This window comes from Copadichromis virginalis, linkage group LG5, assembly GCF_057382275.1.
Source record: "Copadichromis virginalis isolate Kocher_CV1m ecotype Utaka linkage group LG5, C_Virginalis_male_GT1.1, whole genome shotgun sequence".
Lineage (NCBI taxonomy): Eukaryota > Metazoa > Chordata > Actinopteri > Cichliformes > Cichlidae > Copadichromis > Copadichromis virginalis.
The window spans coordinates 20,636,591-20,659,660 of record NC_140622.1 but is presented as its reverse complement, the minus strand read 5'-3'; the positions used below and the strand labels follow the sequence as shown (position 1 = coordinate 20,659,660).

Sequence of the window (23,070 nt, the reverse complement as noted above, 5' to 3'; positions counted from 1 at the left end):
GGAGATAAGACTAAAAGGACTGTCACTCAGAGGAACAATCCTTCCAGTGTCCCCTCTTGCTCCTGCTGCTCCTCCTCCCTCCTTACCCCCCCTCTCCAATTTCCACAGATTCCTGCTGAGATAGAGTCGCTGTTCACAGGAACAGTTTGCTGACATCATCCGCTACATATCGAGCGTCCTGCATTCTCACAGCCCCGCCCAATAACACTGACAGGATGGACACGTACATACACGCATACTCAGGCACAGAGACGTGACCGTGGCTGAACAGCAACTTCTCGATAACTGCTGATTAGCAGCAACACTGATGTCCCTTTTTTTAGGGTTTAAAGAAGGGAGACTAAATCATGTGCAAACCATTTTTCTTCTTGTGTCTGGAGAGTCAGAATGCACAAGACTTCCTTCTTTTCAACTCAAACAGCAATTCTGATTGCTTGCATTATTATTTGACGACATATAGTGTGCATTATATATTTTATTGACTATAAATTTAGCAAAACTAATGTCATTTCTGTAACTTGCACTCTGCTGGAGCATTATCAGTATATAAACAGTACAGTAGGGCTCGTATTGAACCCCCAGTGTACTACTTTATGCATAAATACTCCCCCCCCTCCCGAAAAAAAAAACCAGTCTTAACAGGAGTTTTGTTTTAATTCTCTGAGATCATCAATATTGAACAGAAATCAAATATCATACAAACTGCCAATGATCACCGATTAGTTAAAGATGCAGCCAAACCCAGTCACTGAGCAAAGAAGACCTGAGTGAACGTGAGTTTAGTATTTCTACAGTGCTAAAGTCTTTATGCCAACAAGTTCTCAGATGAAATTTAAAATAAAAAAAACTAAACACACACACATAAACAGCAAAGACAAAAGTTAGTTTCTAGTCAGAATGATTGAATCAATTCTGTTTTTATCAATAAAGAAGAACAAAAGCCTTGATTTCTTTCAAAGATAAATCAAACGTATTGAGATCTGTTGAGCAGCTTTCACCCTTCTGATGGAGCAAACAGGATTAGATCCAGCTCGTTAAACTGAGATAAAACAATCACTGCTTTGCATGCGTTTAGCGTCCCACAATCATTGCATTTCAGCAGACTGTCTCCATCTCCAGAAAAAAAGAAAGGCAATGAGAGTTAACACAGCCTGGCAGTCACCTCTCTTTGTGCCAAGACTTCTCAAACAACTTCTCTATCTTACTCTCTGTCACCAATGGTGTCTGTCTATAAGTGTGCGCAGCAGAGGTCAAGACTGAACCATCTTTTTATGGGGATCAAAGACATATCGCTTGAAATGCAAGTGAATGCTAACAGGCTGAAAATCTGTTCTGGGCTCCTCTTCATTTGCAGTTGCACCTTTGCTCCCACTCTTCCCTTTCTTCTTAGAGGCGGAGGAAAACAGCTGCTTGGTTTCTGGTCGAAGACCCTCTAAAGAAAAACATCAACATCAAGGTCAACTCAAACTGTATTAAAAACTGCATTGATGGAAACACAGAAAACGTTAAGATCGTTACTGTATACTGTCCGACAGTATGAACAGTAGTTGTGATGGCATATGTGATACATGATATGGATCTTTTCAGTTATGTGTGCAGTTGATGTTTTAACAATGTGCTGACCTCAAAAACAACTGATGCCTTCGTGCTCCTGATGTAACTGACGACAGTATGTAGAAAAACCAGGTCGCAGTTGCTCCTAGTTATAATCTACACAGTTCCACGTTGTGTCGCATCTATCTGTTAGCTTCTCAGTCATCACTTTCCTCTCATATTGGCCTTATTCTAAGCCATACCAACCCATGCGAATGCTCAGTTTATTGTTCGATGCCAGTTAGGCGTGCAATGCAAGTCCTTCTCTATCATATCTTGTCGTCTGTCTGTATGTCTTTTCGAGGGAACAAACTGAATGCGTGTTTGCTTGCTGCCTTGCACACGGAAGGTAAAAAATGGTCTCAGTTCACTGCTTTACACGCTGGCTGTCTGACCTCACGTACAGCGGCGCCAGCATTCTTCTTGTTATCGTTATGCCAGCGTGAGGGTTGTTATGGTTGCAGCGCAGCCAGAAATTTCTTCTTGTTATCTTTGATCAGCTGAAAATGCCCCGTTCGCCACCACAAAACACGCCCTCCCACACCCTATCACTTGGGTTCAAGTGACACATGAGGATTGCTATTTTGGTTTCTGCCCACAAATGCTGCCAATGTCTTGGCATTTTCCACACACAGCAAAATTAAACTTTACAGGTACTACACAAACTTAAAGCGTCTCTCAAAGCATGACGATTTTTACTTAAAAAATATTTGTCAGATGTGGTTCAAAGTTAATAAGCAAAAAGCATAAAATACGGATAAAAACTGTCTTTGGTGTGAAGATCACTTTGTTTTCTGTGGAGATACGAAGTGACTGAATCAATACAACGACAGCAACCTAATGTATTACACAGTTCTTTTGGGCTTTTCAGTGGTAAAGTACACATGCTTGGAGAACATGTGCAGTGGCAAATATACTGACAGTTTTGTGTCGGTATATTTAGAAAAGTAGTAACAATCAGTAATACTCCGGTCACTACTACTTCTACTCTGTACAAGAAATCTGTGGATAGGCCTCTTACCTATTTCTAACATAACACACAATTATAGGAATATTATCTTAGACTATATGCTCAGCTGAATGATAAAAATAATCATTAGTTGCAGCCCTATGAATAATGCAGGTATGAACAGCTGATTTGAACAGGAAATAATCTGTGGGTGCAGTCTGTGTAAAAGCAGGCACACACATTAGAAACAGACCTGTGCTGGCCGCAGGAGAGCTCATAATATTTACAAGTTAACTTGTGTATTAGAGTAAAAGCATTTCAATACTTTGTTTTGCTTTGTTTTGTTTTTTTTTACACTGAGTGAGAAAGAAACTACTTCAGACTTCCAGCATATACAAACTGCTTTAACCTCCAAACAACTACATATTCGTCTTTTCCTCCTGTTATAAGCTTATTACATTTAAAAATAAAATGTTTCCTATCATGAATTTGTTGGAATCTACATTTTTTCAGGGGTTTTTTTCCTACAGGAAGTTAGATAAGGAACATGTTTCTATTTATGGCCCTTGAAATATATGTGGTTTTTTTTTAACATTATAAGCTTTGTCTTTACTGTATTTTTCAGCTTCTAAACATTGCTCTTTAATATTTTGTGGTGTACCATGTGAGAATCAGAGATATCCAGAAGTACATGCAGTTTGACAACTGAGCAACCAGAACAACAAGAGCAACCAGAGCTGGTTGAGGAAATCTGTTTGATCAAGGAAAATTGTTGCTTTTGAGAATATGAGGACAATACATCCCTTCTAAAGCTGAGAAAAGATTTAGTAGAACTGGGATGCTGAAACTCCTCATTGCATAAAAAATATTGAAAACCAGGATTCATTACTTTACATACGTATGTCTGTACATGCCGCATGCTGATGTTAAGTTTCTGAACCATAAAGGGGGCATTAAGAGAGTTTGTCATCCTCCATCTTTGCTGTTGAACACATTAACGATCTGTTTAGACCTGTGTTTAAAATGATCAACTGCTAATCTCTCTTTTAGTTATACTAAAAGCGTGAAAGCAACCATAGCAACCTACCTTCTGTGCCTTTCGAGACTCTGGCTGGTCCTAGTAGATTCCTAATAGGTTTTTAGTGGCAATTTTTATCGCAATGATTTACTTGAACTGATTAACAAACTGGCAAATTTAAATTGAATTTTTAGCATGGATGGTGACAAGCTTTTCAGTCCAATCATTTATTATCTGTTTTAAGACCAGACAGTCTCACCACTTCAGAGGCTACTAACATCATGAAGAGCACAGGTGAGGCTATCCAATTTCTACACGCAATCAACATCGCCCACAGAGATCTCAAGCGATTTGTCATTGGCTTATCATACGTATTCATAAGAAATTTACTTTATTTTTCTTTCAACTGAGGGTGATTTAGTTACTAATGTTGTAATCATATCTTTTTGTTAGATTCCTGAATACTCCCAGCAGCCAGAGAACTTACTGTATTCCTGAAAGAGACCCGGTGCCCCCCTCAAGCTCACAGACTTTGGCTTTGCCAAGGAGACCACCTCACTTAATGATGTTGGTAAGAATCTGTATGTAAAGCCATTAAAAAAGTATTCTTATACAAAATATGATGGATTCACTTGAGGGTTAGGAGTACAACTGCTCAAACAGATCATAACCCATCATTCTCTGTCTTATACCCCTGAATGTCTCATGTTATGTTCCTGCCTGAAGATGTGCGTGACAGTATATGTAAGACTTTTGATTATGCAGGAGTAAGGCAGCAAAAAGGATGTAGGTGAGGCTCTCTTTCTAGATATTTTTGTTTTCTCTTCCCTCCTGGTGTGGAGTCGTGGGTTTTGAGCAACAGAAGGTAAAATAAACACTGATCAGGCTTCCCCCGGAACACGTGCAATCCCCAGAGGAATCCTGGGAATGTGGCTCGGGATGTCAGGCCTACCACTTTTACCACATCCTGAAAACTGTCCGGTGAGCCCCAAAAATTCAAGGAAAGACAGAGAATTTGCTCCTGATGTGAGCACTGATGAAGAGGGAGAGACTGTTATGTGCAGCAGAAAACATCAGGGTAGTTGTTTCACTAAATCCTTACCTTGTACACGAATCTTGAACTTCCCGCTCTGGCCAAACCCACCCTCAATGACACCAGTTTCTCCTGTGGACAAGGTGACCTTTAACCCCACAAAGAGCTGGAGATTGGTCTCCTTCTTGAACAGGCTGCGGCCAATCACAGTGTAATCATCGGTTACCTGGGCACAAGAGAGCAACAATGATGCAAACAGTGTGCAAGGCAGCGTATGATCTAATAATTCATTTATTGCTCATCTTGTGGTGACTTAATCCTCCGTCACAAAGAGCTGATCTGTCCCACATCCTCATCAATTGCACCGTCCAGCTGCATTCTTCGAGTCCCGCGGCCTGGCTGTCTCGCACTCTCTTTTCCATGGTTGTGCACTTAATGGCATATTTGCTTTTATTTCTCGATTATCATGGATCACTAAGTCAATATAACCCGCTGCTAATCTGATAACGTGAGGGCACCGCTCTGTCTCCAACTCGCCCTCATCACCAGCTCTTCCTTTCTCTTCTGCTTAACCCTCATTCATTCTTGAACATTTGACCCTGATGTATCGCAAGCGTGACTGATGAGCTGATAAAAAAAAATACAGTTGCTGTATACGTCGTTTGACAGACCGTCTGAATTGTGGCTGTTCGAGTTCGTCATATCTCAACAATGCCACTAATGTGTTCTTTTACCAAAAGGACATTCTTTAAGTTTGAAGCATAACTGCTGCATTCTGGGAGACACACGAGTGACAACGTTAACGTCACACGACCACCATCTGACCTCGTGCACATGCTGTTCTGCTCCTGAGTTAGCGAGTGGAGCTGTCAACAGCCTGAGGTGCTAAAGCAGGAAACTAATTCACACACTTGAACCCTGACCTGAATCTGCCTTTCTATGAGGGAAACATGCAGAGAAGCTGCACACACAGAATGTAACACACAGAATGACAACAGCTATTATCAACATCACACTTAGTGTGAACAAAAATTTAAATATAACTTGTTAAGTTTCTGAAAAAATGACAAATCCAAGTTAAGTCAGTTAGATGTTTGATGAAAACCACAGAGAGAGCGGCTCGGGATTCAGGACACAATGAAAAAGCAATCACACAAATATGAAAATAAAGGTGGCGAGAGTATGTGACAGAGAGGAAGAGAATGAGAGCGAAAGACGCCCAGGCAGACAGAAGGGAGAGTTAGGCTAGTTCACAGTGGATGTGGATATTCGTGTGCCACTCAGGTGTGTCCAAACAGCGCCAGCCTCTGACAGCTAGACAGGACTAGTGGCGTCAGGCGGCCACCCACGCACACCTCTGTCACAGCACATGCTAAGGCATGCATACCCATCCCATGCCTCAAATATTGCTCACCAGAGCTGCATATGCATGCTTGTTTGTGTGTACGTGTCTGTTTATGAATATACAATAGGGGCTCTGTCTGCGACACGCTCCAGTGCCACCAGCAATGAGAAACATCCAAAGATTCAGAGCACGCAAAAGGAGCGCAAGGTGACAGAGCGGGCAGAGATGCAAGGAGCGGACTCCAAAGAAGGCTGAAAGGTCACCACACTGATCATTTTAAATGAGAGACAAACTGCTGAGCGTGCACTCACCCTCTCCACCTGTCCCTCCTTGTGCTTGGTTTTGTAAATGCGCAGACGAGGTAGATCGGTCTCAGCGTAGTTTTTATCTTCAAACCCCTGCAGCAGACGGCCCTGGAAAGCCAGCCGGCATGCATTGGCGTGGATGTCTGTATCTAGCTTTGAGCCAATTACTAGACAGAGCAAAGGGCACGTGACTGGCCGCTCAAACTCCAATAGAGCCCACTGCTCTGGGTCAGGCCCCAAACTCCCCTCTCCCTGACCAGTTACATATTCATCCTGGTAGAAGTACTCCCTGTCGAAGGTGAACGGAGTTTCCAGTGAGCAGGGCTCTGATGGAGGCGGCTTAGAGTCTGGAGGGGGCTCTGAGGCACCCACAGGTGGCAGGCCAAAGAAGGTCACCTTTGCCATGACTGTCTCGTGACCCACTGTGATGTGGAACTTGGCACGGGTGGACAGAGAGCCCTTGAAGTAGCCTATCTTCCTTACAGAGATGACAGCTGCAAAGAGCGTGCGCAGGGATTCAGGGGTGCACACCACACCACGCTCCAACAGTTTAGGGTCAAACTGTGTTACGCACACACCCACCCGATCCCCCTGCATGGCCCCAGACACGGGCTTCCGAAACATCTGCACCGACTTTATCTTCTTGGTCACCTGATGTCAGAGAGCATAGAGAAATAAATAACACAGCTCAAAACACATTTAAATACAAACAATAAAGTTTCCTCATGTAAACGTAATAAGAGACTGAGATGTAACAGATACAAAGCTACAACTGCAAAACTGAGAAGGAGAAAGCATACTAGGGCTCTACAGTAAAGTTTACAGCTTAGAATTTAACTTCCTATAGGTTCCTTTTGAAAGAGAATAATGTTTTATATTCCCTTTATCATTTTTATTTTTATCAATGTTTTCATTTTAGAGGTAAAATTTGAAAAACAAACCCAGAATACATGTAGAGATTAAAAAGAAATGAAACATCAGTTATAATAGTTATCATTTTCTCCTGTACTCTGATATTTAAAACACACAAAAACGCCCTTTAACGGAATTTTATCAATAAAACATGCACACATGTAAACAAAAAGCTTGTATAAGTTACAGTTTAAAGTGCACTGTTCATCTCTAAAAGATAAGAACTATTTGTCAGCATATTAGCTTTGATAAATGCAAAGACAAATAATTAAACTTCTTGGATATTTAAAAAGTCCCATTAAAGTGTAAAATATTATACATGACTAATTTCTGAGAAAAGGACCTGAAGAGTAAAAATCATATTTGAATATATATGAAGATAAATAAGACACTGATTGAAAAATAGATGCCAAGCTTTGTTTTGTTACACCAAATACGCATCTCCAAAAACAGGTGAACACATGGATGATTTAAAGGTGTCCAGATGAGCATCTATGTATACGTATATGTCACACCACACTCTCGATCCCTAGCTTGACACTGAGAATTTCATGGTTGTGTTTGTTGCCTATTACACAGACAAAATCACCCGTAAGCTGGATTGAGGCTCCTTAACAAGTGGCTATCAATCTAGCTATATGCTGCCTCCAAGAGGTGACCATGATGACTGCACACAAGACCACTGAGACATGCTCATAGTTTGCATCTGGTCTAAATTACCCAACTCCTGTGCTCCCAGTCCACCCCCAGTCCCCCCATCCTTCCCTCGTACTAAACTGACACATCCTCTGATCCCAGCCGGCAAGCCGTCCCTTTTTCTGCCCACAGCCAACTCAACTTCTGAACTTCCGAAACTGCGGTTCCTTCGAATGTTTTTCCACTGCTCGGGAATGTTTCGTGCTTGTACATATCAGAAATTCCAAATTCGTGCCCATTTTTTTGGAACACACCTTTAGCACTGGGATTTCTACAGTGTCATTAATGGCCAGTGACCCCTGCAGGATGGTCCCAGTCATGACTGTTCCTTGACCACGGATAGAGAAACAATGGTCCACAGCCATTAGGAGGTCACCTCCAGGGTCTCTCTTTGGTAGGTATGTCTGTTTCTTCAAAAGCTAGAAGGAGAAAGCACATATTCAAAATGAAATACAAAAAAGACACTCTAATCGATTTGAAAAAATATCTGAAGGTCACGTCTATGGTTTCGGACACATACAAGCATTAATGAGATCCATATCTTGTCTTCATTAATCCTGTTTTTGAAGCTCGGCCTCTTATGTTGACAGAGTTGATCCGACTCAGCAGTTTTTCACACTCCAGGAAAATGTACATTAACTCTCCAGAGTACCATCCTTAGGTTACGTTTTATTTAGCTTTATTGAACACTTGACTTAGTTTGACCAGTAAAATCAACCAATTGTTTATCGAAATCAGCGAGCAGTAAAGAAACTCCACCTTCCAGATGTGCCTGAAGTAATGTTTCCATTACAGTTTGACCACAAGAGAGCACTGAGCTTCTTTTCCAGCTGTCAAATGTTGCTCTTATTGCATACGTTTGTCTCTTCAAAACAATGAGGAAAATAAAAAAATACTAACAATAATGGCTTCAAAACTATTTATAATTTAGATACGCATAAAAAAAAGCATAGCCTAAAACATTATCATCACATTTTTATCTCATGGCAGAACTACAGACAAGTGTTGACAGCATTTATTTACATTAGTTAGAATTTATTTAGCTATGGCTCCTTGTGGATTATTTAATTTTCATGTACATCCCGTGAGCCAGTGGTGACACTTAATGTGGCCCACAAGTATGTGATACTCAACCCTACAGTTCATGATATACTGTGCTCAATGAGACACAGGAAGCTTTACTTCCCATGTATAAAAGGTAAAATTTACTCTTACATTTTATGCATATCTTTTCTGGCTTTGTGCTTTTAATATGTTTTATATGTTACATATTTAATAATATTAAATTTTTAGAATATTTGTCTTATTTTCTGTCTTTTATGTGAAGTGTTGGTTTTTAAATGTTCTCTATAAATAAAGTTATATTGTATTGTATTACTCTTCCACTCACTTGACTGAATGAATGAATCAGCACAAAACAAAAACCTATCAACATAAATCCAAACTCAGCAGACACATTCTAAATAATATCTAAAAATGTTTCACGCATGTTAACTCACTGAATTTGGTACTTTGAGAATGTGTGATTAAAGAAATACTTGCTGTGACCAACTCATTTTTAAGCACATCAATTAAGTAATCATAGTAAATTACTGATCACTCATTTATTATTGACTAACTAGTAACAACAGAGTGGAACCAGTCTCTTTTACCTCTATTAACTGTGGCACTCCCTGTGGCTCCTCTGTGTCAGGAGCCTCGGGACCCCCTGGCTTTGCTGCTACGGCAATCACAGGACAATCCTTAAATCTGTCCGACAGAAAAACAACAAGGTGGAATCATGTCATGCTTCAATGTTTTCGTTTTTCTTTTTTTCTTTTTTTTTTTTTGGGGGGGGGGGGGGGGGGTGTTGTTTTCTTTAAAGCATCACTGAAATATAAGCAGGCTGAGCAGACTAACTCTGGACACAGAGGGAGAGATATGAAGTGTAATAAATGAGGGAGCTGACATGAGGGTTAGACCTGTGATTACTGCAAGTGCTTGGGATCCCCGTAACCCCACTAATGTGTGGCTCTACATTATGCAGCTGTGTAACCCAATTATCATTTTAGATATAATTGCAGACCTGGTGCTTTCCAGTGTTTTGTGGAGTCTCTTGGTCATTTTCTCAATGGCACTTTGTCTCTTGTTGGGTGGCAGTAGGTCAATCTTATTCAGGACAACAACCATGCGAGGGCAGGTGAGCTCCCCTATCAGCAGACACTCTGCAGTCTGAGTCTGCACCCCTTTCACCACATCCACCACCAGCATCATCAGGTCGATGATTTGGGCACCTAGAGGAGGCAGATGTCACAGAGGTCAAAGAAAAGTAGTGAGCTGAAGGGGAACAATGCAGTGCTTTGTGTTAAAGGCATTTCAGCTTTCCTGCTCTATAAAAAGATGCAAATGCTTAGAGGCTATGTAGCCGACAACAGCAATGCAAACAGGAATGGACACGGAAACCCAAAAATAACAGGAGAAAAAGAGGAGAAATAAAGGGAGGGGGTGCACAGAGGCAAAGAGAGAATAAAAGGCTAGAGGGTTGAAACTGGAGCCGCAGCTCACTTGGTTGTCTTTCCTTTCCCTCTTTCTTTTCCTGATTTTGGCAATCTCTCTTTCCTGTGCTCGCCCCACTTGGGACTACAGGGGAAGTTTAATATAGACCCCAATCCACACACAATTTTGCTCCTCCATAATCTACAGCATGTGCCACCTAAATGGCTCTTGCATTTTTTTTTCTTTTACAGTGCTGGTCACACAACGCAAATGCATTTAGTGTTTAATGGGCTTCTAAAACAACCTTTTATTGTTCAGTAAATAAGAAAACAGGACTTCTTGCTCTGAACATCTGCAAATCCTAAAGTTGTTTCTCCAAATACTTCCAACCTTTAAACTCAACATACTTTCAAACAAGCTTTGAAAAAAACAAAACTAAACACACACAGACCCACTGAGGCGTGCTGAAAAAGAGAGGGCGCCCTCTGCTGGACAACAAATTGAAGCTCAAATGTAGCGAGGATGTAGTTACTATCCTATTAAGGCCTGTTGACTGCAGCCCTCACAAAGATCTGAAAGAATGATCTGTTGTGATTGATACAAACATACTAGTCTGATAATGTACACCCTTACACCAAACACTGTCAGTGTTTGTGCTACTGAAGGCATCCCAGACATGTTTTAATGTTTTTATGGACATACTGTTAAAACTTGTTTTGTACAAACTTGTTCATTCGTGACTGATCAGCACTAAATCTTATGATGTTCCAGCACTTACTTTTTCCAATTTTCATTTGATGGTTATATATAAACTTGGGTGATGTTGTGACTGCCTGTAGTCCACTCTGTTTCAAAGGCTATTTCCCAGTGAGTCAGTCATAGTCAGTCAAATATGTGTAAAAGAATTTGTGAATTCTGAATGTTTTTCCTGCATAAATGCCTTTTCTGTTCATCTGGACATAGCGTTTTCAGTGGGAGAAACATTTCATCACTCATCCAAGTGAATTCTTCAGTCTCAGCTGACTGCAGGTTTCCCCAATCTTATAAATAGTACATTTGTATAATGATTGAAACTAGCACCATTGAGGGAACAATGGGCTGGGAGGTCAGTTCCTTGATCAATTAATATGCAAATTCTCATGACAACAACCACTGATCAAAGCCCATTGATCAATGACCATGAGTACCATTTACAGGGAGTTGGGGAATGGCTACAATTACAGCATTGTAAGATGGCAGAGATGTACCCTTAGGCCCCCTCCTCAATTCAGAGATGGTCTTTCCCTTTTCACGTAAAGGGGCTCCTTGACTAAACGCTCAAACCAGCATTCCTCCCTGTCCAGGATGTGTAAATCCTCATCACTGAAAGAGTGTCCACTGGCCTGTAGGTGTGAATAGACTGCTGAGTCCTGGCCTGACGAAGTGGCTCTTCTGTGTTGTGCCATCCGCTTAGCCAGAGGTTGTTTGGTTTCCCCGATGTATAAATCCTGCCAATCCTCCTGGCACTTAACACTTACACTATATTTCTCTGTTTGTGTCAGGGGACAGATCCTTGGGGTGGACCAAGGTGCAGCCACTGAGACGTGGTGTTTTTTAAAAAATGCCTCACTTGGATGAGTGTTGAAACGTTTCTCCTTCTGAAAACGCTACGCCCAGATGAACAGAATCAACTTTTGGGGATTTACTTACCTGGATGATTGAGCATGCATCAATAAGGAAATTATGTGAAATTGAGGTTTATGAAGGTATTTTATGTCTGTGGTTTCACATCCAAACTTTTTGTACCCAGATTCCTGCAAGTTATTTTATTGCCCAAGAAGACAGCATGCAGTCACATACACACACAAAGTAGATTTAACTGACTGCATATTTACATTTTCTGTAAATATCGCGATAAAATCGTTGTTGTCATTTCTTTTGATAATCCTGTATTTAAAATGGGAAATCGTGACCCTCCTACATCAGAGCTCACCTCCAATGATAGTTCGAATGAGAGAAGCGTGCCCCGGACAATCCACCAGGGTAAACTGGAGGCTGTCATATGGCTGCTTCCCCACGCTGTCCCGCAGGTGATCGGGAAGATCCACAGTGAAGGAGGAGAAGCCGAGGTCCAGAGTGATGCCTCTCTCGCGGGACTGCGGGTTCTTGTCGAAGGCGGCAGTGGACGCGGTGCTGCTCAGCGCCCTGGCGAGCGACGTCTTCCCGCTGTCGACATGTCCGAGCACGCCGACGTTGAAATTTAACGTTTTCGTGCGGGTGTCAGAAGATTCGGACATGTTGTTGAACTCTTACCTGGAGCGCGTATTTTTCTCTACTCTGGGAGAGACGCTTAACTCGGCTCCAAAAACAGACAAAAAGCGGGGCTAGTTTATGGCCACAGACTGCGCTTATTTAGCAAAGCCGCAACAAAATATACGAATACTTTGTGGCTTACAGCGTGTGGTTTAGTAATAAATCTGACATAACTTTCGAGGAAACTGTTGAAAGTCTTCCCTAGTGTCAGTGTATTCTATCCCAGGGACAACATGTTAAGGGGGAACTGTTTTTTATTAGCAGACAAAAATCATAAAAGGAAAGTGATCACTCATAATAGCACTTTAATCACATCTTAATTTTGAAATTATTAAAACCCGTCCACCTTTTTTATTCCTGCATTTATATTGTATTTTAATTCATATATTTGCAAGTTTTTGACAGTTTCTACTACGACAAACCAACAGAAACACAAACGGAAATGGGAAACGACAAAAGGGCGGGCTCTGGAGTGTAAATGTGATTGACAGGCTCTAATCCAATGAATGCTCAGGGATATTTGGCGTAGCCCAATAGTTTACCACAGTTTTTAGATGGGCGGTACTTAAAGGTATCACTTCCGCTTATTTTCCCTAGTAACCCACATGGAAACAGATTTTCCTGTGTTTTGAGTTTAGGCGCCGATTGAGGCGGTATTTCGTATTAGAGATTATATGTGTATTTAACGCATCTGGCAGACTTTACACTATACATTTTCACAAATAACGCAACTATGAAGATCGAGGAGGTAAAAAGCACAACAAAAACGCAGAGGATCGCTTCACACAGTCACGTCAAAGGACTGGGGCTAGACGAGGCCGGTAATGCTAAACAGACAGCATGTGGACTCGTGGGCCAGGAGGCTGCAAGAGAGGTAATATTCGTGTTTCACGTCATTTGCTTTCTTTTTTCTTTTGGGGGAATATTATGTAAGAAGGGAATATTTACGAGGACAATTGAGCGCTTTACAGGCACTACAGTACAAGCTAATCCTATTAGCATTGAGTGGGGTCGCTGTCGTTTGCGGGTCCGATTTGTGACAGAGAGACGCTAACTTATAAGAAGACGGTATATACATCCCTATAGTTTAACTTAATCTGGATTAAAAGTATGAATTGTGAATTTATAATAACTGTTTTCTAACGGAAAGCAGGGAGGTATCAGTTGTTGATGGATCTAGTTGAGAAAAAACGGATCTGCTGTTGGGTACAGGTACAATAAGGACAACCAGATGAACTACATTTATTTAAAGCCATTTTAACATTCAAATGTGGTTTAATATATCCCTTTTCTTAAGTGGAAAATTAAATGATCCCGAACAGCAGTGAATTATGGGAGCTGATACAAATTTTAATGGCATACAAATTTTTCTTGCTGGCCATTGTCAATTTTTTGTATTTATCTTTTTATTTGCTATTTATTCCCATTTTGTGCTGGTAATTAAAAAAAAAACATCATTACTAATAAAAAAAGTGGTGTAAAGTCTTTCAGGGTGTCACACTATATTTAAAAAATGTACACCCACAAAACTCATGTAACACACCAATTCAATGATCAGTTGCCACTGACATTGGTAAGTAACATTTATTTGAATGTACAAACTGATATATTTGCCAGTTAGTGTGAGTTTTATTGAAAATTAAACATTGCAGGTTCATTGTTAACCCAGCAAAGCTTTTCACAAACTAAATAGCAAAGTTATGGTAAAGACTAGAGCAGGGATGTCAAACTCATTTCATGTTGTGGGCCACATACATCCATCTTTGATCTTAAGTGGGCTGGACCAGTGAAACTCTTTTCCGTCAGTGTATAACTGCACATTTAATCTCTGAGATATCTTAACATAAGATAAAGACGTGCAATTTAAACAGCATGTCTCAGTTTTTCTACATGATATAGACATTTTACTGTAGTAAATAGTAAAAGAACTCTGTCAACATGATTCTTTAGTCTTAAACTGAAAGAAATAAATGTCTAAAATTGCTGAAAAGGTTCTGGTAGTTCCCTGTTCAGACTGACCTGCAACTATGAAACAGCATTTTTTTTTAAGTCACAAAAATAATATTTAATTGGGAATCGCTGTGAAAAAAGGAGCCTTTTTAGAAAATAGTGGAGAAAAAAAAACCTGGAAATTTTCTGTCATTTAATTGCTTATCTGTTGCTTTGGTGTAATATGAATAGGGATGTCATTAGCAGCAGGAAAAAGCTGTAAAACCTATGAAAATACAGTTAAAAAAATAATAATTTATTCCACTTTGCACATTTTCCAAAGTCATCCAATGGGCTGGATTGGAGTCTTTGCTTGGTTTATTTTGGCCCCCAGGCCATATGTTTGACACCCGTAGACTAGAGCCTGATTCATTTATCAGCAGGGTAGGTTTATCAACAGTTAATAGCTGTTTAGTGGTCTGTTAGTATTGGCATTTATACTGCCTTAACAGTGAAAATAGGGAAAATATAAAGAGGAGACTAGAGAACGACGTATTGACACTGCATAGTTTGTCCATCAGAGGGCACTCTGCAACTTCCCTGTAATTTGGAACGCCACAGAAGCAACAACCAGAGCATTAATGAATTACTATAGTAACAAATGTTAGGGAAATCTGTTTATGTTTTATATTTCTGACAGATAAAAAAAAATCAGATATTAGAAATTATTTTCTTAATATTCTTAAAATTCCTACATTGACCCTGCCCACCTCCGATGTGTACTCTGCTACATGCGCTGCACCCAGTGCTGATGTTTTTGTAACGAATGAAGGTAAAACATATTTATATAGCACATTTCTAGATGAAATGCTTTACCAAAACAATCAACAAAGAACAATGCTGATATAAAAACACAACAATAATTTCCACTAGGAAAAAGCAAGTCTATGCAAATAAGCTCCTTTAAAGTTTCATTGGAGTCCACGGATTTTAAATGTAATAGTAGTACATTCTCGATCCCTAATGCATGATTTCCTTTCATTTTCGGTCTTCAGAGTAGAACAATGAGGTTTTGGCCAGAAGATCTCAATCACCTGCATGCTGTATATGGATGCAATCATTTACTAATGAACGCAGGCATTTGATCATGCAGGGCTCTGAAAATGATTGCAAAGATCTTAGTCTGAACTTATGGGGATCCAGGGTGAAGACGTCAAATAGGGTGTCACATCAGAACACTTGGAGGTAGCCTCGCAGCTGCTGGTTGGACTATTTGTAAGCGATCCAACAAATGACCTATTGAAGCCAATGTACAGTGAATTGCAGTAGTCCAGTTGTTTCCATTTCCGATTTGGATGGAATTTTACTGAGGCGAGCAATATTTTGTAGATGATAAAAGCGGGATCACAGGACGGGAACGAGAACAATTAGCATTTCTTAAGTAATTGTGCAAGCTGTTATTTGCTATTCTGATACAAATATACAATGCATTATTATTTCTCTGACAGTTAATGTGAGTGGCTACAGAGGATTGCACAGATTATAACTAGATTGACACAGCTTGTAGTGCTGCTACAATTCAGAATAACTTGCATAACTCGGTTATAAAGAGCAAAAAATCCTTGGGGCAAATTGTTTTTGCTTCTATGCTTTGTTTAACCCACAGCTCTGTTGTTCTCAGTCATCACCCAGCATCTCACTCATATTTGCGACTAAAAATAGAGATGCAATAGAAAAAAACTAAGCCATTAAATCCACACAGCCCCCAGTTTTTAAACAAAAAGCTCATAACACAACAGCAGCACTTTCAATCACAATCACAAACCTGCAGCAAGCAGGGGTGAATCTAAAGGTGAGCATGGTGTATATTAGGCCATTTATTTCAAGGCTTTCGTAACAGTATTTTTCTGATTTTTAATAACATAAAATGGTTTATTAATAAAATCGTGTTTTCTAATAAAAACCATATAAAAGTTTTTTCTTCAGGCCTAAAAAAAATGTCCACGTGCCAGTAAAACTCTAAACCACTCACTTGGTGCTGTTAGGGTGGACACTTCATTATTAATAGCATCTATATGATCATAACATCTTGTTTACATCAGCGCTCAGGGTGACATTCAGAATGTCGATCTGCTCGCTTTTCTTCATTGCAGCAATGCCACACACCCTTAAAGGGATTACAGACAGACTCACTCACTGATACACTAGCACACTTAAACACGCAGATGCACAAAAACACACATGAACACACAGCAGATCTACCTCATCCATGAGATATAACACCATCGGAACTCTTTTTGCCTTCTACTAATGAGAGAAAGCCCCCCTGTCCCCAAGAACACAGAGTAAAAGAGCTAATGCCTTATTTTAGATTCATGTATATCTTATTTTATGACATTATTGTACTTTTTGACAGTTGTATGCTGTTAAACTTTTAAACACTCTACTAAATCGGATGTGAATTGCTAAATTCTTGTTCCACTCGGTGGGCTTTGAATTGAATTGTTTTTGTCAGCCACATTAAAGGAACTGACGTTTGTATCAGAGTGTGACTTTAGCCACAACAGATGCGTTGCCTCGTGTGCTTTACAGTTCTCCAACAGGGTTGTATAACGCCTGGGTTCAGGAGTGGGGGTTTTGCTAGTTAGTTGTATTGCATTTAAACCTTGCGCGTGTGCATAATAGTCTAATTTGTCTTATTCTCCAGGCTTGTGGTATCATCGTTGAGCTGATCCGCTCAAAAAAGATGGCAGGGAGGGCCATTTTACTGGCAGGGCCACCTGGAACAGGAAAGGTAAGTGTGCTGTGTTCAGCAGTAAGGTTTAATTTAATGTAGCAGATATCTCTGCAGCGTTTGTTAACCATGCCTCTTTATTTCTTCCTGCCTGCGCACCTTCAGACTGCCCTCGCCCTGGCTATGGCACAGGAGCTGGGAAACAAGGTACCATTCTGCCCCATGGTCGGCAGTGAGGTCTACTCATCTGAAATCAAGAAGACAGAAGTATTGATGGAGAATTTCAGGAGGGCGATTGGTGAGTGTTGGATAGATTTTTAACCCAGATTTTAGTTTTCTGTTCTCCAGGTTTACTCGATGGGTTGTGACCTGTTGGGCATTTAGTTTGTAGAAGTGAAAATGAGCTTACTATTACCAAAGGCTTAATTGGTAAGAAAATAAGAAACTGGCCTAATGATTTAATTAGATTTAATATTGATATACACCTAAAGCATTTTGTCTTTTTAATTAAAAATAATATTTTTATGCGTGTCTTCTATTGTACTGGTGGGAAAAGATCAGGTCATACTAGCAGTGAGAAAGAAACTCTTGCACACACAGTTGTCATGAGCTGAAAGGTAACACTGTAAAGCAGATTTATAAAGGTGGTGAGAAGGAATAGCAGAAAGGGGATCTGAGACTGCTGATGCTACCTGTTGAGTGGGCAGCAAATGGAGCCAAGGTGGAGGGAGACGTGGTCATTAGCACATTCACTCCACCCCTTGAGCAGATTCTTCAGAGAGACCAGGTTTCATTTGAACGTTGTCATCACCTTGTCAATAACAGCACCCTGATGGACAGTCCCCGCCTTTAGAGCTGCTCTGTGCCCCACAGCACCGAGGATTAGACACCTGTGTGCTGCATGTAACAGGAACAAGAGCATGATCGTGTTACACTGAACAATGTCCAGTCATTTCACAGGACACATGTTTCTTTTCTGTAATAAAATACGTTGCTCGGTGACCCAATGGATGCTGCAGCTTAGCTCATGTAGGAATATAAAGACCAGATTAGGTTGTGCATAAGTTTGTATGTGTGTAAATGTGTAACTGTAATGCTGCGCCATATTCAGGATTGCGCATCAAAGAAACAAAGGAGGTGTATGAAGGGGAGGTGACAGAGCTGACCCCATGCGAGACCGAGAATCCCATGGGCGGCTACGGCAAAACCATCAGCCACGTCATCATCGGTCTGAAGACTGCCAAAGGCACAAAGCAGCTCAAGGTCAGACTGAGAGTTTTAATCTTTCCCCTCAGCTTTCCTGTCCTTTCTTCACTGTGTCTGTCAATAAAGCTGAAAAAGGCCAAAAAAAACCCCTATAATGCTGACAGCCAAAGCTAGGCCAGCGTTTTGCTTTAAAACATTTAAAGTTGTTGTGTTTCCTTAGCTGGATCCCAGTATTTACGAGAGTCTTCAGAAAGAGCGTGTGGAGGTGGGAGACGTCATCTACATTGAAGCTAACAGCGGAGCCGTGAAGGTAAACTATTTTACTTTTATGCTGTTATGTTACATTTGCAGCACATTTTGGTTTTTGGCAAAAGCGAGAAACTGATCATGGCTGATTGTTCATTTACCAGATTGTGTATAGTTTACAGATGAAAAATGTTTTTTCCAAAAAACGTCTTAGTCGGGTCAAAGTTGAGGGTTTTTCCATCTTGCTTGTCCTCTTCAACCCTTCATGGTGGCATGCTTTCATCTCTCTCCACCCTGCTGCATTTGTGTTGTACTCTGGAATGAGCCTCTCATTCCTGCGGCTCTTCATGTTCCATTTATCTCTCCATCTCCCACAGTGCCTCTTTACCAACAGTGGGGCTTGCGGCCTGTGCTGAAAGGCTGCAGGAGCGGTTCTTTTAATCAGTGCAGGTGGGCCAGAAGCACAGGTCGGCTCTAGTCAGAGGGTAAAGAAGGAGGGCTGGGCGACACATTTGTTACTGTTGACAGCCACCTCATGACTTTCCTTCTGAACCTCTTTCATCCTTCAGCCACATGCCCTTGTTTCTGCAGTGGGCTGGCACTGAGTTCAGTCATACATCTGCTCTCCCTCCTGCAGTGTGGTACCTTTCCCTTCATTGTTGACTGCAGCAATGTGAGACATTAATCTTTTCTATTACTGTGCCTTTGCAGAGACAAGGCCGCTGTGACACCTTTGCAACAGAGTTTGACCTGGAGGCAGAGGAGTATGTTCCGCTGCCCAAAGGTGATGTCCACAAAAAGAAGGAGATTGTCCAAGATGTCACACTGCATGACCTGGATGTTGCAAATGCTCGCCCCCAGGTACATAACTGCAATAATAAAGTAGCATCGGTTTGGAATAAACACATCTGTATACATCTTAAATTTGATTGTTTTTATATTGGCACTCTTTATAAACGGTTCATTGTTTCATCTCAGGGAGGCCAGGACATTCTCTCCATGATGGGACAATTGATGAAGCCCAAAAAGACAGAAATCACTGGTAGAGACGGTGTAACACCTAACTCAGACTAAATCTCTCAAGTTGTCTTCAGTTCTTGACCCACTGCCAATTTCTCGCTGCAGATAAGTTGCGTGCTGAGATCAACAAGGTGGTGAACCGCTACATAGACCAAGGTATAGCTGAGCTTGTACCCGGCGTGCTGTTCGTGGATGAGGTGCACATGCTGGACATTGAATGCTTCACGTACCTCCATCGAGCACTGGAAAGCAGCATCGCCCCCATTGTCGTATTCGCTTCTAACAGGGGAAACTGTTTAATCAGGTGAGAAGTGCTTTATGGAGAGAAGCACATTTTGTTTTTGTTTATTTTTAAGGTAAAACAAAACAGTTTCAGGATTTAAGTAGTTTTTGTTGACCAGGGGGACAGAGGACATCAGTTCTCCACACGGCATTCCTCTGGACTTGCTGGACAGAGTCATGATCATTCGCACCATGTTGTACACACCACAGGAGATGAAGCAGGTAAGTCTGAAAACCAATTTCTGTGGATTATGTGATGTGCGACATCAAACTGTCTGTGCATGCGTCACTAACGAGGCTGTGGTCTGCAGATCATCAAGATTCGGGCTCAGACCGAAGGAATCAGCATCAGCGAGGAGGCTCTTACACACCTGGCAGAGATTGGCACCAAGACCACCCTCAGGTACGGCCAAACACTCTGGGTGTGGGTGTGTTATAATGAAATGCCTCAACTCAGTTACGGTTTGCTCAACAAAATCTAAAAGTTCATGTGTACTCTTTCTATTTTTGACGTACCGTAATAAATTTGTTTAGCCATAACTGTTGCCAGATGTTTAAGAAAAAAAAACGTTGTTCAAAGGGATTAGAATAGGTCAGCTACGTCACTGAGACCAACATGTATAAAGTTACAGATAAAAGACTGTATACTGTAGTAAAGCTCTTGTAGGATTTGCACCCATTAAACTATCTTCTGCTATAAACAGGTTTACTATAAATATGTGTGTGTGGGTGTACTGAGTCTTTCCTATTTCCTGTTTTGTCTCAGATACGCTGTACAGCTGCTGACGCCGGCAAGTCTGTTGGGCCGCGTTCAGGGAAAAGAAACAGTGGAGAGGGAGCAGGTAGAAGAGATCAATGAGCTGTTCTATGACGCCAAGTCTTCAGCAAAAATCCTCCAAGATCAGGATCACAAGTTTATGAAATAAAACTTGTGATCATTGTATTTGTCCATCTTAGTTTCACTCTAACGTTCATTGCATTTTATCATCTTTGCCCTTCACTGTAACTCACTCCGGTGTCCCTGCCTCTGCTTTCTGTAGTAGTTTTGTTCAGATGAATTTTTATTTGTTCCATTTGTCAATGGAAAGTTTTGAAATAAAAAAGGAAAAATTAAATTTTCTTAGTTTTGCCTCTTATTTTTGGATTTTAGTAGTAAAGTTTACTAGCATCTCACTGTAATAACAGACAGGCAAGAAGAGACAATTTGCATCATTTCAAGAGATTTTATTGCAAAGTAATTTCGTAATCGTTGCTGAATAAATCTGTCTTTCTGTTCATTATTATCATTAAGGTTTTTCTGAAGTGTACTGCATACACTACTTTATACTCCCACTCTGAAACTTCCGGTGTAACAAAAAGTCGTATCAGACAGATCAACAAATATGTTTTAAACACTGAAACTGAGTTCATCAGTTAGGCACCTTTCTTAAAATTCAAGGAACTATCAATATAAATCTAGTGTAAAATTTTGTCATAACGAAATACAGAAAAAATGGGCTTTAAACAAGATTTTCCTTGGGTTGAAGTAAGACAAGAAAACAGCTGATCCAAACACATGAACATGGAGCAGGTGTGATTCAGCCACGGTCAGGTTTTCTCCTATTTCCTGATTGGCTGGCCTGAGCGAGTGTTGAAAGCAGTCTCTGCTCCTGACCTCGCTCTGCTGAACACAGAGGGCGCAACTTTACCCATTTTCTCTGTGAAGAACAGGAAACAGCAGTAGGATATCTCACTGTAAATGCAGCAGTAAAGAGGATTATGTAAGACAAATATTTGCTCTGTAAGTACATTGTGTCCCGCTCCGTGTCAGAGGGAACACTGTGACAGGAATCTCCCATCATTACAACCCCTTTCTTTTCTTTTTTTTCTTCTTCTCTGTATATGGAATGGAAACTTGAGCATCATGAGAAACGCCCCTCGCATTTACTCACAGCTGCAGTGTGGTCTTAGCTTAACCAAATACAGAAAGCAGAATAGTTTCATTCGCTCTCATCTGCTGGTTTAGTGTCCTTACCGCACTCCTCCATTACTTCCATTGTCTTGCTCTTGGGAGGCCCGGCAGCACCCAGCTTGTTCTTTGCTTCAGTCAGGTCTTCTTCTCTCACTTCAGGACGCTGCATTTGCTCATCTTCCTGATTAGGCTGAAAGGCAGTAAAGGGAAAGTAAAACACAGAGGTTACTGACAGTCCCCGTGTCTGCAACAATTATGCCCTGCTTTGAAAGCTCAAACACTGCTCTTACTTGAGACATGATTGTTGAGTAGCTGAAGATGGCCTGGAATAAATTCTCTTTCTTTCAGCGGGCTCTCTTTCTCCAACAGGCCGAACCCAACACACACTCTCATATATATACACAACCTAACAGTGAGTCAGTCTCCAGTGGGCAATAACTCTGTTCCTAACACATAAAAAATGACGTAATGAGGGAACTGACTCCTCCTCTTGATCTCTCCCTCCTATTTTTCTCAGGGTCTGCTTCTTCCTTAGAAAATGAAACACTTCTACAACTTGTGGCATTACTTTTTGTCGAATAAATCGGCGGTGTAGGAATCTTGCAAGCGTGGTTGGGCAGCTGCTTTCTAACAGCGCTGACAATAAACAAACCATGCAAATTAAACTCAAAGTTTATAAGATGTGAATCAAGAGATAAGTACTTGATTTTCTTAAGAGGAGACTTAATTTTTCCTGCTGTAAAAGAATGTCACCCCACCCACACACCCATCCATCCATCTTTGTGAAAAAATTGCTGGGCTGATGGGATAGGTTCATTTTCCATAATTACATCATTATTCAACCCCACGGAGACCCCAAATTCAGTGGAAATTAGTTTAGGGGCAAGAAAAGCAATTAAATGGCTGTCTTATCAGACAGGGAAACAATTACAAAGTAGCTGAGTTGACTTAAGCACTGAACTCAAACTTTTCTTTCTAAAAAAAGGAAAAAAAATACTAGTGCAAATCAAGGCTCAAGAATGTAACTACTTCTCACAATATAAACAAAATATTTGGTCAAGGTAAGGTAGCAGAAGTCAAGCAT

The 23,070-nt window shown here is 40.8% G+C and overlaps 3 protein-coding genes across 3 annotated transcripts; 1 reads left to right on the top strand and 2 right to left on the bottom strand.

The window, feature by feature from the left end:
• Window positions 1–635: 635 nt before the first annotated feature.
• eefsec (eukaryotic elongation factor, selenocysteine-tRNA-specific) lies at window positions 636–12,907 on the bottom strand. The gene is made up of 7 exons (XM_085456609.1): window positions 12,299–12,907; window positions 9,917–10,124; window positions 9,504–9,600; window positions 8,106–8,270; window positions 6,250–6,894; window positions 4,663–4,819; window positions 636–1,432 (listed from the first exon to the last, which is right to left on the bottom strand). The coding sequence occupies exons 1-7, from the start codon at window positions 12,600–12,602 to the stop codon at window positions 1,251–1,253; spliced, it is 1,758 nt and encodes a 585-aa protein (XP_085312735.1). The 5' UTR covers window positions 12,603–12,907; the 3' UTR covers window positions 636–1,250.
• Window positions 12,908–13,182: 275 nt separating this feature from the next.
• Window positions 13,183–20,991, top strand: ruvbl1 (RuvB-like AAA ATPase 1). Its single transcript, XM_085456611.1, has 11 exons — window positions 13,183–13,492; window positions 17,255–17,341; window positions 17,447–17,579; window positions 18,393–18,544; window positions 18,708–18,797; window positions 19,445–19,594; window positions 19,712–19,775; window positions 19,859–20,057; window positions 20,155–20,257; window positions 20,347–20,438; window positions 20,802–20,991. The coding sequence occupies exons 1-11, from the start codon at window positions 13,352–13,354 to the stop codon at window positions 20,959–20,961; spliced, it is 1,371 nt and encodes a 456-aa protein (XP_085312737.1). The 5' UTR covers window positions 13,183–13,351; the 3' UTR covers window positions 20,962–20,991.
• Window positions 20,992–21,244: 253 nt separating this feature from the next.
• On the bottom strand, window positions 21,245–22,708 carry mustn1a (musculoskeletal, embryonic nuclear protein 1a). The gene is made up of 3 exons (XM_085456612.1): window positions 22,277–22,708; window positions 22,050–22,176; window positions 21,245–21,732 (listed from the first exon to the last, which is right to left on the bottom strand). Exons 1-3 carry the CDS (start codon window positions 22,283–22,285, stop codon window positions 21,635–21,637), a joined length of 234 nt encoding a protein of 77 aa, XP_085312738.1. The 5' UTR covers window positions 22,286–22,708; the 3' UTR covers window positions 21,245–21,634.
• Window positions 22,709–23,070: the final 362 nt, after the last annotated feature.

Coding starts and splice junctions, on each gene's coding strand:
- eefsec (XM_085456609.1), bottom strand. CDS start 12,602: ATGTCCGAATCTTCTGACACCCGCACGAAAACGTTAAATTTCAACGTC. Junction 10,125..12,298: donor CATTCGAACTATCATTGGAG/GTGAGCTCTGAT, acceptor TGCCTCCTCTAG/GTGCCCAAATCATCGACCTG. Junction 8,271..9,503: donor GAGTGCCACAGTTAATAGAG/GTAAAAGAGACT, acceptor TTCTCCTTCTAG/CTTTTGAAGAAACAGACATA.
- ruvbl1 (XM_085456611.1), top strand. CDS start 13,352: ATGAAGATCGAGGAGGTAAAAAGCACAACAAAAACGCAGAGGATCGCT. Junction 17,580..18,392: donor GAATTTCAGGAGGGCGATTG/GTGAGTGTTGGA, acceptor CGCCATATTCAG/GATTGCGCATCAAAGAAACA. Junction 19,595..19,711: donor TTGCAAATGCTCGCCCCCAG/GTACATAACTGC, acceptor GTTTCATCTCAG/GGAGGCCAGGACATTCTCTC.
- mustn1a (XM_085456612.1), bottom strand. Junction 21,733..22,049: donor GGAAGTAATGGAGGAGTGCG/GTAAGGACACTA, acceptor TGTTCTTCACAG/AGAAAATGGGTAAAGTTGCG.